Genomic DNA, 19306 nt, shown 5'->3' with positions numbered 1-19306 from the left:
TTCCTGCACTGTAGACGTCTACAGAAAGAACTGCTCTCACTGGACTCTGGTGAACCACGGAGAGATACGTCAGCCTCCCCCTCCCCCTCTGGATCATGCTCATTCACAAGTGTGCTGCCTCACGCCTGCGAGGCCAACCTCTGGGGGAAAACGCTGGTTCGAGACATGATGAGAGCCCGTTACCAACACTTGCCTTCTTTTCCTCCCTGGCCACAGACTCCACGCACCAATTACGCTAAAATAAATTCATGCACATATTAGGCTAAAATAACTTCACACCAAAAACTAGAAATCTAAAATTAAATATTTAATTAGAACTCTGATTTGCTTTAAAGATAGGTGGCATTGCAAGGCTATATTACACTCTCTTTATAATTTTTTTTTGACAAAAAAAGAGATACTGTTCATTTTAACAGGCCACTTTAATATTAATACATGTGTAATAGGATCGGAACTGAAAATCAGCTAGAGATGGTACATTGTACATTATTGGGAAAATTACAGTTCTGTATTTGTAAAAACATTTATTTTTTAACAATTTACCTACATTAATCAAAAAATTACAGCATATTTAATAATTTTACAAATTCTTCATAAAAAATATATCTCTGTACAAAAAGGTCGTTTGCACCTACTTCATGTCAGCAGCATGTGGTGAGATGGTAACACGGGGTGGGCAGAGGTGTGATGGGTTTCCTGATCATGATACCAGCGTTCTGTCCCCCTTTTTTTTTTTATAATAGCTTTTTTGTTGTTGTTGTTTACAAAATATCTTACAGAAGAAAAAAATTATTGCAGCTAGCCTGAAGAAAGGCAAGACGTGTGATACAAGCAGCAGTTTTAAACAGCTCTGAAGCACATAACCTGTGTTAGCATGGGGTCCTTCCTGCACACGGTTCTGGGCGCTTCCGGAAAGAGTCTCGCAGCCCCGCGGCAGAAGGCGCTTGTACGGACCTCCTGCACACGTGCCCCGATGCCTCGCAGGGGATCGGTTCGACACCGCGCACACACCCTAGGAAGAGACTCAGCGGACTTCTCGCAGGACCATCTCATGGAGTATTTTGTGTTTAATAACATGCTCCAAACTGGCAACCAAAGGTCGGGTTTGCTGTGCACACAAAGGAAAATAATATCTAATATCTGATATGTGGGTGCCGTGTGTACGTATGTCCTGTCGTTTCAGGAATTTGTAACGTCACTGACCAGCAAGCAGGTCAGGGATGGGTGGAGAGAGACATTGATTCAGACTCTGAAGTCAGCATTTTGCACCTAGTTTGAATGACTCAAACTTAGATATATGTACAATATATTTATATGTATATATGTATGTATATATATACACCTAATATATATAGTAACCCTGTTCTCCCCTGCACACAGCGATCCTGGAACTTCCTCATGCTCCCTTTCTGTTCCCGGTCAGTGTGTGTGTTAGGAGCCTGGCTCGGGCTGACCTCATCTAGTCTAAGGAGAAGAATCCGCGTAAAGGCTCCAGGCTGCAAAGCAAATCTCCAGTCACGTTACCAGGTTGGCCAGAGGAAAAGGTGCAGAGAATTCAGCGTGATACTAAGGAATTCACCATTTGGAGTTCAGAAGGCAAGGGAGCAACCAGAAGAGCTCAGTTATGCCCTCCTAACAGCATAGGCCCCTTCGAACAAGTAACACGACGGTGGGCACCAAGGGTCAAAGATTCGCTAAAGCATTCAAATCAAAACACATGACATGAAAGAATGAACTCGTATCCTGACAGGCTTTTGTGTCTTCTTTTCCCTCCATTTTTTCCTCCACTTTTGAAGCCCTGCATTTAAACATGCAACAGAGATACAACTATATCCATCTTAAAGCTAGGTGTGAATACGCCCACTCCAACAACAGGAATGAAAGGCTCTAAGGACGCTGCTCTAGAATGAAGGGAGACGTTTTCCATATGGGGAGGACTACCTAAAACCCAAATAACAGAATAAGCATTGTCTTTTCAAAACTCTTTTAGCCAAGTTATAAATAAAAATAAAATCTTCACTGTGATTTTGTGACATCACCATCTCATTGCCATGTCTTCTATTTCATCCTTTGATGTTTTTATCCGCACTGGGGACCACGCCTATTTCCTTCCTACCATCATTCAGAATTTAATGCATGATACATTTTAAAGGTGAAAAATCACCCAAGTTGTCTCTGAATCTGGAATTAGCATGAAACAAAGGACAAAGTGATATATGTATAATGTGTGATTGGGAAAGAGGAGTGTGTGTAATGTCTCCTGGCCTCTGGAGGAACACGTGATGCTCTGCTCCCGGACGGTTCCCACTGAGTTCAAGGGGTGACTGCGCTGCACCGTCCTTCAACGCCACGGCAGAGAGTGGCCGTGCTCTGGAAGAACCAACCATGATTCGGAGGGAAGACTACGGTGAGCTAAGCCTCGTAAGCTCATGAGCTAGCTAAAATAAATTACTACTGACATTCTCCACGGCAAACAGAAGTTCGGCAGCCCCCTGGCCACTCGGCAGTACTGGCGGTCACGGGTGCTGCTAATGGGAACAGAGTGTGCGGCAACTGAAAAGCCCTCTTGTTTCCCCCCTCGTTGGACATCGTCAATGACTTCAACACACATATGTAGCTAAAAGAAGCAATAATAAAATAAATCTCTTCAACACTGCGTTTCCCTTTAAAACCTGTGCCACATCTGGGGATATTTTCTTTTGCTAAGATGCCAACTGAACGGATGGGTGGTGGATGTTTTGCTTGACAACATGAGAGATGCTTATATACAATGGATAGTGTGTATAAACCCTGTGTAAATAGTTTATATTTTTATCAGAATCTTACTCAGTCATTCATAACACACTAGTGCAAAAAATTGTGCATCAAAAATTCTGCAATAGAACAGCTGACTGGGAAATTTGCAAATGGCCCTAGGAATGGACATTGAGGGGAGCTGTGAGTCCTCCAAGCTTTGTCAGGTCTCAGGAAGGACAAAGTGAAGCGTTTGTAGGTGTGTGCGTCTCTACCAGAAAGGTGTCTTCTTCAAGAGAGCTCTGTTGTTGTTGTTGTTGTTGTTGTTTTCAGAGTATTCATATTTATGGGGATTAAAAAAAACAAAACAACATATTGTGGTGCTACCGTTTTATCACCGCACCCAGGGGATGTATCCACGTGCCCAGAAGATTGCATTGAAAGGCATCCCAGCCACACAGAAATACGAAAGTCTGAGGCATTAAGTACAAAGTATTGGCGTGACTCGGTAGTCTTCCTTAAGTGTGCCTTGATCCTTTGCAGATGCAGCCAGGCGTGAGAATCCGCGACATCCGGTCCTCAGGGGACTCTGGCGCACGTGACTGGAGCTTCCCGCTGCGCGGACGCCAGCAGAAGATGTGAAAGGTCACCACAGCAAAGCCAAGACTAGAAGGGAGAGTGGTATATGGCACCAGAGGACTTACTGCTTGTCCATCAGAGGTATGGCTATGAAATCAGTCCGAATGGGGCACTGGGCTATACCACTGTGCACACTGTGTTCAGAGTTGTGTCAAACCGCACAGCCTTTGCCTCTGTGGGTTTTAAGTTTGTATCATACATAGGGTTTTCGAATGAAGCTTGTCCATTGCTGTTTTCGTGGCCGGCATAGCCGTTGTACTGGACTTTTGGTCTCGTTCTACAGAGGAGAGAAGGAACAACCCGTCAGTGCCCAGATTTCAAGAACAAGGCACCGCAGCTGGGGCTGAGTACACGACCTTGCTCCCCACTCAGCAGGGGACACACACACGAGGCGAGCACACACATAGTTGTGGGGGAGCGTGTGCTCTCCATGCTTGGAGACCTTCTTCTTTTTTAGAATGGCTTGATGGGGTTACACAGACAGTTTAAAAAACGGAAGCTGTTTCCAAAATCAAAGAATGATCTGATGTTTACAAATATTCTTTGCAACATGGGAGACGCATCAATGCCAGAGTCTGAGTGTGGTTTCGACATCTGTCATTTGTAAGTTGTATGACCCTGAGGAAGTCACTGTTCGGTCCCTCTCTCAAAAGTAAGATGCTTAATCAAGATGTCAACCCTTTAGGACCGTTCCGAGCAAACGAAAATAGGAACATAAACTTTAGCTCACTGCTGTTATAATGTTCACCAAATAAATGTTAGCTATTCTCATAATGTAATGTAACCAGTGACTAAGTTATGGAAAAGGCATTTGACTCCTTGTCAAACCATTCCTCTAATTAAACTGTATGGTCTAAGATTAGAGAATTCAAAGTAATTTTAGATGTAAAAGACCTAAAGCTGTCTGGTCTGTTCCCCCGTGTTTTTTTTTTTTCTCCCCAGAAGAAATTACATAAGAAAAATATACCAGGTGGTAAAAACAGGACTTTAATGTAAATAACCACACTAGCAAAAATATTGATGATGCTTCTGTTATAGTGACTTACTAAGAGTTTCTTAACTTACATTATGTTCATTGAGAAAAAAGAGAATTCCGTGATGTAGGTTTCAGAGAATGAGGTTTCTGTCAGTAGAAAAGCAGTTTGCAACTGCCCCAGGAGTTGAAGAGGTCTTTGACACTGAACTTGAAAACGCTCCAGTAGCAAAACTGAATAAATGAATTCAGCCAAACGTTAATGACGTTTCAAGCTGGCTAAATTCCCTGTGTGACGTCCAGGCCAGGGGTCATCACCATTCCCAACCTGCCAGGAAAACCCCCCGAGGTTGGACAGGACTCGGGGACCTCAGAGAAGGCAGCCTGTGGGAGTCCTGAGTCAGGAGCCCTGGCTCTGATTGAGGAAACCATTCCAAGCGTAGAGTAATGAGAGAAACTCAGAAATGAGCAGGAATGGGGCTTTAACTCGAACCACAGAGCCGACTGGTTAAGGAACTTTTACATCTGCAGAGGGTAAGAAGCCAGCGGAGAGAAAGCAAATAGCTTGGCTTATTCCCTGGGTGCATGGCAGTAACTCAAAAGAAAATGGATTTATGACGCGCCTGGGTGCTCAGGCGTGGCTTGCTCGCTCCCACAGACCCCAATGCCTCGCGCCGCACAGAACCCAGAACTACGAGGCCCTGCAGACTTGGAACTCACAGCGGCTTAATGGCTCAAGAGAGACATGAGATTTGACAACCTTCTGTCACGTCCAGACACAGCACGGCCTCCCCCGGGATGAGCGCGGTGGGCGACGCTGTGGGGGAGCCACACTGAGATGAAATCCCCGCCAGCCCACAGGCGCGGGAATGCAAAGCAGGGACCAAATTCACAAAACGGGTCCGTGGTAGCTCCCCCCCCACGCATTTCCCGTGCGGGCGCACTGAGTGCTGAATGCTGTCCTCACAGGGTACGGAAGCTTCTAGGCTTGAAAGACTACAGCCATGGTGGATATCGAATATTGCCCCTGGTGTTGTAAGTGCTGAGTTGTGTACGGTTGTCTTTTGAAAGGATCAGAGGTGCCGGAGGGAGCCACCCTGAGACACGCGAGGGGTCGGCCCCACCAGGAGGCGCCTCAAGGTGACAGTGGCTGGCAGGTTGGGACACCGTCTGACTCCCGCACGTGGGAGAGGAGACAGCAGGGGGCGTCCAGACAGCCCCCTACACACCGGGAATGTCAAAGGGTGGGGAGAGGAGCCCTCATGAACTGCCTCTTTCCCTTGGGGCTAACGTGGAGGCCCACAGGTTTTTTTTTGAAAAGTAAAAACGAATTTGTAGGAATTACTAATTCCTACTGTATGCGTATCTATCAGGGTGTTATGTTTCCTACAGAAACCAGTGAAAGAAGGTGTACTTTTAATTTATAGAGTTCAGTTAATTTAAGAACAGAAGCACTTCTCCAGATGGTATTTTACTGGATAAAGTGGTGGGCTATCTTTTTTTATATTTATTACATTTTCACTGGCCCCAAGGAGAAATCTGAAGATAAAGCTCACGAGATATGCAGAGAATATTGTTTTCTCCAAAATAAAAATAACAATAGATACTATTTAAATATTATTATTATTTATATAGGTGTGCCAATCTTTAATTTTGTGCCTTCTGAGATTCCTTTTACTGAATTATATGTTTAAAATAAGTACATTTCCAACCACATGAACGTGAAGAAATGTATGTGAGCACATACACAATATAATTTTGAAGTGACATTCCTATTATTTTATATATTTTTGAAAAGCACAGGAAAGCACTTATTTAAGCTATGCTATGAGACACTAAAAACATCCTCACACCTCTTTTTTCTTTCTTTCTTTTAGCCAGGATTAAACAGAAATCTCTGTATTACATAAATAAACACAGACCACATTTAACATACCTTCATATCTTAGAGAATCATAGTTTTTAAAAATTTTTATTTTGTTTTCTTAGTTTCTTATTATTATATGTAGGGAATACCACTATCCTAAATTGTATTTTAGAACAGTTTGGCATAAGGCCGTGTTCTTCCAGTTAATATATTATCCAGAGAAAGACAAATGTATAAGGACTTATAATTCCCCCACAGCTTTTTTTTTTTTTTTTTTGAGGATGGGGGGAATTCACATTGACTCCCAGGAAAGAAAGGATCTATTCCACTAAAGTTGTTTTTCTCCAATTTTGACATGTTTTGGTTAGCAGGAATATGCACATGTGCAAATGAATGGATATTCAGAACACTTTTTCAAGCGATGGAACATGGGATATCTCTTGGCTCAAAAACGGAATAGGTCCACAATTTCTAGATTGCAGATTCATGGAGTTAAAAGAACTCACAGAGACCATACTGTTCAATCTTCTTCTGGCAGGTGGAAACGCCATGTCAGCGTTCCCAATAACCGGCCATGGATCTTGAAAGTCGAAATATAGCCCTTTACTGCATCTTTCAGTTGACTACGAAACACAGCATGTTAGGGGCGCCTGGGTGGCTTAGTCGGTTAAGCGTCCGACTTTCGCTTAGGTCATGATCTCGCGGTTCGTGGGTTCGAGCCCCGCGTCGGGCTCTGTGCTGACTGCCAGCCCAGAGCCTGGAGCCTGTTTCAGTCTGTGACTCCCTCTCCCTCTGACCCTCCCCTGCTCATGCTGTCTATCTCTCTCCTAGAAATAAAAAATTAAAAAAAACAAAAACAAAAAAAAGAAACAGCATGTTATTTCTTAATCATCTACTTATTCTCCTAAAGTTCATTACCCAAGGTTGCCCTGCCAAAAAAGTATGGCGGACAAAGCCAACCCATCTGAGCATCGGTAATGTGAGAGAGAAACCGTGGCGCGTGGGGAACGTGCATGCGTGTGACGGGGAGCAGTGTGCATTTCCCAGACCAGGGCCTCCCAGTGTTAGACAGTACCTGTGTTTGTAGAGGTAAAACGCAAATCCAGACAGAATCAGAGCAAAGAATGGAACGAGAATGGCGGCCGCGACAGAGCCGCTACTAGTGCCATGGTAATGATTTGAAGCATCTTGATCCGAGTTTAAGGGATCTGGAAAACAAAAGGAACAATTAGTTTGCAGGTACTGTATTCATGCCTCCAGATAAACCTCTGGTGACTTTTATGAATGGGTCCCAAGTCTAGCCGGAGCTCAATTCCATAGATAAATGGTCAGTCTTGTTGAAAGATTTTTAACATCTATGTTAATGATTAAGTTACAAAAAGTAACTTATTCCTTAATGACCCTCAAGAATCCCATGGAAAAAATCTCACATGTCAACTGTGAAAAAGGCTAAGGGGGCACCATCCCTTGTGACTTTGACTTTCAGTCCTAGATATCTGCATCTGCATTAAAGCAAAAGCTGAAAGTATCCATGTGGTTTTTATCTATGAACAGAGATGGGCAGCATTTGCCGTTTTATCCTGACCTAAGACACAGACTCAAGCAAAACAGTAGCTGATGAAATTACCCAAATATTCCAGGTGTCTATATAAATGACATTACATTCTCCATACGCGAATATACTGGTGTAATCTCTTTCATTTTAGGTAGATACCAAAATTCATTAGGGTTTAAGAATCCTCAACAGAAGACTATAGCTCAATGTCATGCCAGTTTCCATGAGAACACAAAAGGGTGATAAAACGTGATTTCTGTCCATCAGAAGGAAGGTGGATGTAAGCATGTCAAATATCACAAAAGTGACATAACTATGTGTTTATAATCCATATCTACAGAGTGGCAAATAGATGCAGGGCACAGAGAGAGATGCAAATGATGAAAATTCAAATTAGAAAACATTTATTGGGGCGCCTGGGTGGCTTAGTCGGTTAAGCGTCCGACTTTCGCTTAGGTCATGATCTCGCGGTTCGTGGGTTCGAGCCCCGCGTCGGGCTCTGTGCTGACTGCCAGCTCAGAGCCTGGAGCCTGTTTCAGTCTGTGACTCCCTCTCTCTCTGACCCTCCCCTGCTCACGCTGTTTCTCTCTCTCTCTCCTAGAAATAAATAAAATATATATTTAAAAAAAAAAAAAAAAGAAAACATTTATTAAGCAATTCCTTCCAAATAAGGAAGTTTGATGTAAAGAATCTACCCATAACACAAATTTTGAAATGTATTTGGCTTAATATGAACTCACTCAATGTGCGTGTGTGAAGGCTTAAGACAGGTTATCTGGATGTAGCAGAATTGTTAAAAATAAGTTAACCTGGTTTTAGAAGTGTATTTCCAGAATTTATGCAATGTTAAATAGAAGCTTTGTTTTTCTTTCACAAACCACGAATGCCAGTGAACATTCAAATGTTAAATATATTTAAATAACGTTTCAAATGAAAAGAAAACCCCTCATTTTCACAGTAAAAACATGACAATAATTTGACTTATCATTGCCTCCACAGATGCAGGGTTACGCTACTCCCTACCATCCTAAGTTCTAATGTGAGCATATTTTATGATTGATGTTCGCTCTTTGTAACGTGACCATATTTCTTTGAGATCCTTCCTTATCAGCACATATGAATCATATTTAATTTTTCACTTTCAGGTGCATTCACCGCCCGCCACACAAGGGAAAATGCCAGATACATGTTCTGTCTAAATCTCGCATCCAATCAGATGCCCCCAGTGTGGGCAGGGAGCTGGAGTGACCGATGCACAGCACCCCACGGAGGCTGGGAAGCCGCCCACGGCCGTCCCGCACAGGGAGCTGAGGCACACCGCTCTGGTGGCACCAACTCCACAGATCTGCAGTGACACTGAAATGCCGGGGCACCTCCACTGCCTAGAGCAACGCACTGGGCACACGGCCACACGCCCAGCGGGCCCCGTGTGTACTAGGGCAGGACGTGCACTGTGCCCGGGGAGCTGCTCGGCTAGCTTTCCTCTTGGACCCCCAGCGCCAACAAGAGAACCGAAGACACAGTAGTTGCTCACTATGTGCGTGCGGAGTGAGAGACGGCGCGGCCACGTCGAACTTCAGCGTCAACCAGTTTCCATGAAGGTACCACACCTCATTCTCCAGCTTTCTGTAGTTCTGTGACTCTCTTTACCTCATCATAATAAATCTGTGTTCTGCTCAAATTAATCGAAGCTGTTTTTTTGTTATCCACAGACAAGACTGTCTACTTTTGACCACAACAGATACCAGACTTCTCATCGATAAAATCGTGGAAAATTGACCTGCCACAAGAGACTGGCCATCATAACACAGAGTGGTAGAAAAGAAGGTCCTTGGGGGCTTTACAACGAGGTGTGCTTTGAAATTATCATGCCTTCAGGTGCTCCTGGTGAATTTCAGTTATTTACTCTTGTTTCAATGATTTAAAGGGTAATACATGCACATGATATTCATTGAAATGGCAGAAAAAGATACATAAGTGATACAAAGGACAATGGAAATAAAGGCTCATTCCTTGCTCTTTATGCTAGTCTTCCTCTTTATGGCTATTTTTTAATGTCCTTCGACAATGTACTATTAATACATATGTTTACTTCCCTTTCCAAACTTTTCTAAGAAATAGGAATACTATGTACACTTTTTGTGTTTGGCTTTTTCAACTTAACCATCCATCTTTGAAATTTTTCCATCAGCACACATGAATTAGATTTATTTCTTTGTAGGTGTATAGTAGACTATTACTTGGATATGCCAGAAATTTTTCAGCCAATCTACCTTTGTAGGACATTCAGGCCATTTCTGGTATTTTTCTAATGCTGCAATGAAAACGTTCTTTCTGAAGCTATCCATCACCAGGAGTCTAAATATACAGGACAAGTTCTATGAAGTAGACTCATTACCTAACAGACTTTGTAACTTTTCATGTCACTATATTTACCAGATTGTCCTCCAAAGTGGTGTTCCAATTTCATTTCAACCGGTATTTCAGGAGGTGCTACAAAACACTTGGACAGTTGTGTAGTACCTACCACCAGCCTCTTCCTCGACCCTGCCCTCCCCTCCCATCGGCCCCCCTTCTTCAGAGGATCACTACTGTTGCTGCTCTGACAAATCCAACACAGGGCATCCTTAGTTTCTCATTTACATATCTTTGCTTAAGAATGAGGGTGAACATCTCTTCACATGATATAAGCCAACCATTCAATTTTTTTAAAGATCACTATGGAAAGAACTTCACATACTAGAGAACCCACCCATTCAAAGTATATATAAATCTATCAGTGGACAAATATGTGTGTGTGCGTGTGTCCGTGTGTGCGTGTATGTAATATACATATATGTGTACACACACACACACATGCAATAGGATGTTATTCAGTTAAAGAAGAAAAAAAAAAAGAAGGAGTTCTTGCCATTTGTGACAACATGGATGGACCTGAAGAGTATTATCCTGAGTGAAATAAGTCAGACAGAGAAAGACAAATACCACAGATTTCACTCGTATGTGGAATCTAAAAATATGCAAAAAAACAAATAGACCCTTAAATTGAGAACAAACTCATGGCTGCCAGAGGAGGGTGGGTAGGGGGGTGGGTGAAATAGATAAAGGGGGTGAACAGGTACAAATTTCCAGATATAAAGTAAGTCACAGAGATGAAGAGTACAGCCTAGGACATACTGTGAATAATAATGTAGTCATGTTGTATGGTGACACACACGGCGGCGGCACTTAGCATGGTGATTCCCCAGCAACGAATGGGCTTGTGGAAACACTAGGTTGTACGCCTGAAACTAATAAACACTGCACGTCAATTTTATTTCAATAACAAATAAAACATAAGTAAAAATAATAAAAAAAAATTAAAAAAAAAGACAGCAAGGATACAGTCCAAAGTCTTTAGTATGTCACACGGTGTTACCATCATCATAACGACTTAATTTAGGGATACTGCCGCCTCCCCTACTGGAAGCCCAGTATCCGTGGAGGTCATTCCTCACCCTCCAACCTCCAGCCCCAGGCAGCCACCGGTCTGCTGTCTGTGTCTCTCCATCTGCCTGTTCTGGATGGTTCATATAAATGGAATTGTGCGCTGTGTGTTTTGAATGTGTGCATGACTTCTGCTTCTTAGTATAATGTCTTCGAGATAATATTCCCTTGTACGGATACAGCACGCTTTGTATGTTCCTTAGCTGGTGGACATCGGTGGCTTCCACGTTCGGGCTGTTAGGAATAGTGCCGCTATGGCATTGTGCACATGCTTGCATGAACAAACGCTCTTACATGTTCTGTTGTCCATATGTGTAGGAATGAAATGGTTACTTTATGTTTAACTGTGTGGCAAACAGCCAGTTTTCCACAGCACCTGCACCACTGTTAATGAGCCATCTGCAAAGTAGGACATCTCCAATCTCTCTCCCGTTTTGCCTCCACTCGGCCACATGCTCATGGCCTTCCCAGTGCTCGTGAGGTGAGGTGCCTTCTCACTGTGGTTTACCTTTCCCAAATGGCTAGTGGCATGGAGCACCTTTTCAGCTGCCTAATGACCATCTGTACGTACGTGGAGAGAGGTCTATTCAAATCCCTTGGCAACTTTTCAGTTAGGTTATTTGCTTTTCTCTTATTGAACCTTAAAAGCCCTTTATGTAGTCTGGATACAATTCCCTTAACAGAGGCCTGTTTTACACTGATTTTCTTCCGTGCTGTCTGCATGTGGATGTGACGCTGGGTGTGGGGCAATTCAGCTTAAACTTATCATTCGGGTTCCTACTGGAGTTTCTGCAGTAGGGTGGCCCTTCCACCCAAGCTGGATTAGAATCCATTTAAAGGTCATCACTGTCTTCCCGTTTATCTATTGCCTGCAGATGATTAAGAGGTAGTTTATTTTCGTCCACGATAATAGGGCTTAGCCAAACTCATAGATGAATGGTTGTTGTTGAGGCATTATTTAAACAAAGAATTTTCTAATTAGTTGAATGGGGAGGCTTGCTTGTGCTTCAAATTATTTGCCAGGCAAACTGTTTTTCTTGACAATAAACTCATCATCATGTGAGAATAAAGATCCCGTGCTACAGCAGGCTCCTATTTTGCTGGATTTGGAAGAAATGGTGCCGTGCACAGAAATATGTACCAGCGCTGCGATAGCGCAGGCCAGGCTCGTTGGATGAGTGAACCCAGAAGTCCACAGGCTGTGGTGTTGGGCTCCTCGGGGTGTCCTTCAGCGGAATTACTGGAGCGTGTGCTGGGGGAGGGGGAGGGCACATACCTCCAGGGGTTTTGCCTTTAGAACAAGAGAGCAAACTCGACTCATCATTAGTGTTGGCCCCATGCCTTTACTCTTTCATTACCTCAAAATAACATAACCCAATTTAAATCACCATCTTGGCCACTGTGGACATTATAATTTAAAGGTTTTCTATTTAGAATTACTGCACTTGGAATGGTGAGATTAGAATGTTTTATGATTGATTATGTTATTTTTGGTCAAGCTTTTATTTGAAATATAATACTACACAGGTCGGTATACATTTCCTTTGGAACCCCTCAGTATCTTGTTAAGAGTCTTATGAAATGAATCATAAGTGACAATCATCACAAAACATTATACCCCCGGGCCTCTGAAAGGCAGCTCTGGTATCAAAGCCTTTATGGGCACTGTGTTCTCCACCCAAGTGTTATGTGAATAGAGTTCTACAAGTAGGGTATAAAGTAGCCTGTGCTGTTCAGGAGAAACGCAGTGCTAATCTCATTACAAACGTGTTTTCTCATCCATGTCAGCAGTGACAACAGCAGTGACTCCCGTGTGACTAGAGTTCCACTCACACAAAGCAAATGCTTCCTGCTCTCCCTCAGTCTCCCTAACCACCCAGAAGTGACTCCCTTACTAGACATCAGATGAAGACAGAGGCCCAAGGAGATTCTACCTCATCCTAGATTGCAAAACTAGCTGGTAGATGGGCGAAGATTCTAATCCAGTGATTTTTTTTCATATAGTTTCTTTCTTTGGTAACTAAGGTAGAAATCAAGTAGCAGATAAAGATAGGAAGAAGGAAGGAGGAACTGTCTGTCCATCCACAGTAAACTTTTTCTTCCTGTAGAAGTCACACACATCCCTCCACGTCAATATAGTCAATATAGTCCTCACTTCTTTAATGAAATATACTGAAATAAATTGCTTCTTATTTAATGTGATATGTTGCATAAATTTATTGATTTAAACGATGCCCTTTATGCACGAAGAACTGTTTTCACCCTTGTCTGGCTGAAATCTCCAAAGGCAGACTCGCTGGGTGAAAGGTAGTGTTAACCTATTGTTCTCTGCCTGGACACCCCCAGAACGGAGTGCCCCGTTTCTACTGTTCCCCAGAAGAACTGCTTTAAAACTCTGATGTTCTGATCATTAAAAATGGAAAACCTTTGTTACCATAATATATGTTTTTTAGGAGTTAAAGAATTTTTTGTACTTTCTTGGTTACTCCTCGTCCCTCTTCTGATTCTCTTATGGCAATGTGGTTAGCTTAGTTCTCTCTAATTGAGCTTCATCTCTGCTTTGCTGTCTCTGTAGTTTTAGCATCTCTTCATACAGTGAGGATACTAGTTCCACATCTGGCCTACGCTCTGCATTGTTCCAGCTTCGTATGGGTCGGTTCCATGGTTCAGAGCACTTGTTTATCATCCTGTCGTAAAACGTGATTGTCTCTCCCATTACTTTTGTTTATGTTTCTTCCAAGGTCATGGCCTTTCCATTTCTTTCGAGCACAAAAAATGCGAAAGCCAAGTTGGCACTAGCTTTAAAAAAATAACATAAGAGCATTTACCTTGCCTTTCCAGCTTGAATTTTCCAAAGTCTTTTCCATGAATATCGCCTTGAAAAGTAAACCCGCCTCTTTCAAGTCCCGACAACACCTGGTACGTATGAAGGGGAGAACAATGCACATTGGGGATTAGTAGTGCTCTGTTCTGTCATAATTGAACTATAGTTCTCACAGCTACATATTACAGGTTAAACACTGTGCCCCACGTCCTTCCTTCCTTCCAGTGATACATCAGTGGTTAAAAACTGGAAAAGACACACATGAACTTCGACTCACATAAATCCTCACTATCTCATTTTCACCATGAAATAGGTTGTAAAATTAAGAACATAAGCATGGGTTGTAAAGGGGGGGCAGACACAGGAATTCAAACATAACCTACATTGTGTTAAACTCATTCTGTGACACACTCTTGTCTGGTGAACATCATGTGAGGCTGTGTACTCTTACATCAGATAATGAGTTTTGCACACAAATGACAGTTAACTTGCAAAAAAGGATATTAATGCCTCTTTTTAAATTTCTGTCTGGGAGTGACTTTTTGTTTAGAACTCTCATAGTGGTTACCCAACGGTCATGTTCAGAGTTTTGGGTGGAATGTGGGGTCACATACAGGATGTGGATCTAAGTTCCTGTTCTGTCCACAGATGCACCTACTCTTTCACTTCTCACTTCAGAAATGAAGTCTCTTCTTTTATAAAAAAAAGGTTAAAAGGACCCTGCTGTTTGCTAAACACAGGGAATGATGAGTTTCCAAGGGGCAGACACAACAGGGCTCCTATCAGAACCCCCCTGTGGCTGCCTTCACCTCGCACAGACAGCAATGATCAGACCCCCATGCCGTGAGACAACCATTCACAGGAAGTACTTACATAGCCATCGAGTCCCCAGTTGTCATTTTCAAACTTGCTAACAAAAATATCTGTGAGACCTTTAATCTGGAAAGCTTTCAGAAGTAAGTGAGCCTCTTCCTTCTTGTAAACTCCTACAGAAAATCAAAGTTGTTACTCTTACATCGTAGGGATTCACAAAGGTCAGTAACTCAGGCATTCAACCCATTTGCTGTGAGATATGGTGCAGAGAGGGCAATGTCAGAAGTAACGGAAACTATCATTGCTGTTTCTAACTTTGAGCTTCGGTTTCCGTTTTCCGTGTTCCATCCACTGTATTGCATTCAATGTCTTCATCCCGCAGAAGAAATAAAGGTTACGCACACCCAATTATATTATTTTTTAATCTAGCTTTTACGATTCATATTTTAGTCACTTGTGAGGACAAAGAGATCCCAGCCAGAAGCCCCAAATAGGGCTACTTCTTTTTTTTAATGTTTATTTATTATTGAGAGAGAGAGACGGAGCTATGAGTGAGGGAGAGGCAGAGAGAGAGAGGGAGACACAGAATCTGAGGCAGGTTCCAGGATCTGAGCTGTCAGCACAGAGCCCCATGCAGGGCGCAAACTCAAGAACCAGGAGATCATGACTTGAACCGAAGTCGGACGCATAACCAACTGAGCCACCCAGGCGCCCCTAAATATGGCTACTTCTAAATAGAGAGAACGACACAGTGAACAGAGAGGGCCAAGCATCCCTGAGTAGCTAGTGTGGTTCTAGGCAGGACAGACTGGACAGTCACATGGCTCAGCCTCCTGTGAGGCAGCTGTAAGGACAGATAACAGCATGGCCCAGAGGAGAGGGGACACAGCCTGGCGCAGGCGGGGAATGTGCTAATAGCCAGAGCTCTCTCCCCACCAATAGAGGGAATAGACAAGTAAACAAACAAGAATTAAACAAATAATAATATAAAACTGAACTGTCCTCTGTGGCGAGAACACAGGGTCAAGGAAGATCACACTGCTAGTTCCAGAGAACACGGCAGTGTGACTAATGTAGACTGACTGCTAACTAACTCAATTAGAGAAGCAAGTCTCTGCTGTCCCAGGATCCGGTCTCCACTGGGGGGTGCACAGGATGGAAGGGACTCAGTCGGGCCCATCTGACAAGAGGGACTGCCCCAGGCCTTCTTCTGGGCTGGTCTTCCTTTCCCCCTCAGCATCTCCGTGTTGTCGGCATCCGACTCAGCCTCTAAATCTCTGAACCCCAGGGCTACGTGCTGTAGTCAGACATCATGAAATACACACTCGTGAGGTGTGGTGTGCGGACCAAACAGCCACCCCCAACACGGCATCCCTGTGGTCGCCGCAGGCTCTGCACACTCTCCCGTCCTCCTCCCTCCCTCTTCTGGAGGCACCTTCTTGGAGAAAGGAGTAAATGTAAACTCCACCAAGAGAAAGATTAACCCATGCAGCTGGGGAAGAGTGAGGAATCTGGATATTTAAAGAGTTCCTGGGTTGATTTCGACATTGGGTACATTTGAGCACGTGGCCTGAATCGCTTTTCCATTTACACATTCAATGTGTGAAGTTGTGCGCGGCTGTGCGACCTTGGGCTCACAGATACATGCCTGCTAAGCCTCTTGGAGTAGAAACTATTTCACTTTTCCTGAATCCACTGTATGTATATTTAGATGTTTTCCACTGTCAGGAAGCAGGAAAGGGGACTGTGAAGAAGGGGGGAATCTTGGCCCACCACCATACTTTCCAGTGATTGGGGGAAGAGCAGGTGCCTTTCGGGGCCTCTCAGTGTTCAGGCCCAGGGCTGGGCCTTGGGAACAGCTCCGAGTAAACCCCTACCCCCTGGAGTTAGACTGTAGACAAGGACACATAGTTGTAAAAAGTGAAATAAATGAAAAATTTTAAAAAAGACATTGTATAGCCATAAAGGCGATGCTCTTATTAAGAGCATTGACTCAAGGTTCAGATCGCTGAAATCCTGATTCTTGAGTTCAAATTCTACCTCTACCATATCACCTTAGGAAAGACACTTCATTTTCCTGGGAGCACTCTCTTGCTCTCTCTTTCTTACAGTAAGGAATGTGTCTGATAAGGATGCTTATATCATAGGATTGACGTAAGAAGGAGAAAGATAATACATGTTAAGTACATAAAATGGGGTCTGGAATATAAATTAGAGGCGTTGTTTTAACAGTGGGAGAAAAAAAAATCTCATGAGGAGTGTGAGCTGAAGACAAGGACACTGACGGAATGAAGATTGGAGACATGCAGGTCTGGATATAAATCTTATGTCTTTGACTTATATGTCACATGCACCATCTCGAGCAAATTAATGAGCTTTTCTGTACTGGTTGGGTTGTGTCATCTTTAAAACCGAGAATACCAACCTACCACGGTTCTCGAGAGGATCCCGTGAGATGTAGCTTATGCAAAGGCAATGTAATTTTAAAGAGCATTTAATAAAGGTTAGCTCCCCCCTCTGTGAGGAGATAAAGGTTCTGTTTCTGCTCACATTCTTCATTCAGTAAAATGAAACCCCTCAGGGCTTACCGGTCAATTTCAGCTCCACCTGCGAGGCTTCCAGGAAGGTCGCATTCACCTTACTACTTGTTGCATTGAACCAGTCAACCGTTAGAGTTGCAGGCTGTCTTTTCCCTAAATATTCATAATATCCCTTCCACACTGAATTGATAAAAAATACATCTGAAGGAACTGTGGGGGGGGGGAAACCAGAGGAATGTTAGCTCATGCAGAAAAAATAAATTTAGATATTTTACAACATAGAGGCATAATATGTGTTGCGTGAGAGGTCACAGATCGTGACGGAAATGAGGACAGAGATGACCTATCCACACCCTCCACACTGTGTATGAGATGGAAATGGAATGGGGAGGGAGATTTCTGTGAGATGCACACCTACGTTCGTGCCTTAATTTGCGGGAGAAATACTTTAGGTGCCAAAGAGGTCCTGTTTTAATGGATGTGCCAAGGCCAGAGGGTGTGGTGACTCAGAGCAACTGATATGAGGTGAGGTTATTGCATCTAATAATAAGATGTTAGACCAACCCAGGAAATCACTGCTGATTTTTCATTAACATCAAGGTCGACTCTTTGGAATACTTAGAAGGCTCAGAGAACAGGCACGTATCATCCACCACAAATCCCCTGCCCTCAGAAAGGCCGCATGTCAAAGCACCAGTAGAGGGAGCTCACCCAGTTCACAGGGACCCAGGTGCTATGGGACTGGACATCTTTCTCTCACAAGGAGAGCCCACCCGCTCACCACGCTCTTCTATTCTTGTGAAAAGTATCCCCAGATTGCTAAGAAAGTCAGAGGCAACAATGTCAAATGCCATGTATATGCGTAAAGATGCATTTCTCCCTAAGTAAGTTTTTTAGCAAATCCACTTGCAACAAGTGATTTCTAGGACACTCATAGATGATGGTCATGTTCATGTGCCCCCTTTCAGTGCAACTGGCTATCGTCCTGTCTTCCCAGCTCAGCTACGCCTACGAAACCGAGCCCAGCGGTGGAGGCACTCAAGAAGAGTGTCAGTCCTTCCCATGGCTCAACGTGTAATCATAACGCTCTTTAGAAGAAGGTTAAAAACTGCAACACCAACGTGGACGTGTCCCACATCTGCTTATTGACAAGGGGCATTCAACACTTCTGCCCATCCATTGGCGGCAGTTTCGGGGCCCAGTTTGAACAGGCAAAGCTGAAAAGGCTGTATTTTCCTTTACTAAAATAAACAGGCTTTATGACAGTGTCAGGATTGTTTTCCCTCAATGAGAATGTAGCCACTCTGCTGAAGCTATGAATGTGCTTGTTCCAGCCCGTCCCTGACGAGTGGCTCTTGTTGGTGTGTGGGGGGAAGGGGTCATGCCTGACTGGGTGCGGTAAGGCGTAACCAGTATCCGAGAGCTGGCTTGTGTCTCTCAACACGGCCATCAGCAACGAGGTGGCGGTGATCCCTGGGGCCCTTCCCATCTGATCTGGTTTGCAGTGTGACACAATGACCGGAAGTGGAGGTGGGCTGAGATGTGCTACCTCGACAGAGAACGGCCATTAGCCAGTCCCTTCGGAGGGAATGAGAAAAGGTGGGCTGATGAAGATGGATGCACCTTCAAAATAAAGTATGCAAGTATTTCAACATCTGAAACACAAAATAAGCAAACAAAAACAGAACAAACACACCATCACAGCAACACATTGATTGTGTTTCCTTCCACTGAAGACAATGCTGCCTGGAGAGACTACTGACTTCCTATTCGCTTTGTAAGTAACATTGAAATAGAATAATTCAGAATGATTTTCAGAAGTAGTGTTTACACTTCACAGTGCCCATTGGAAAAACTCCTTTAATCATGGCGGGAC

The 19306-nt window shown here is 43.6% G+C and overlaps 1 protein-coding gene across 1 annotated transcript in view; it reads right to left on the bottom strand.

Annotated features, from left to right (window-relative positions):
* Positions 1-294: 294 nt before the first annotated feature.
* CSMD1 (CUB and Sushi multiple domains 1) overlaps positions 295-19306 on the bottom strand; it is a 467695-nt gene continuing 448683 nt past the window's right edge. The window contains exons 59-63 of the mRNA XM_039255776.1: positions 17479-17640; positions 14951-15063; positions 14082-14169; positions 7288-7420; positions 295-3649 (exon numbers count right to left, since the gene is read on the bottom strand). Of these exons, the coding sequence (XP_039111707.1) occupies positions 3490-3649; positions 7288-7420; positions 14082-14169; positions 14951-15063; positions 17479-17640 (656 nt within the window). The 3' untranslated portion in view covers positions 295-3489. The remainder of the gene's footprint in view (positions 3650-7287; positions 7421-14081; positions 14170-14950; positions 15064-17478; positions 17641-19306) is intronic.

Source organism: Hyaena hyaena, unplaced genomic scaffold (assembly GCF_003009895.1).
Source record: "Hyaena hyaena isolate Hyena2069 unplaced genomic scaffold, ASM300989v1 scaffold_545, whole genome shotgun sequence".
Classification (NCBI taxonomy): Eukaryota; Metazoa; Chordata; class Mammalia; order Carnivora; family Hyaenidae; genus Hyaena; species Hyaena hyaena.
The sequence above is the reverse complement of the archived record's forward strand: the minus strand, read 5'-3'. Positions and strand labels throughout refer to the sequence as shown.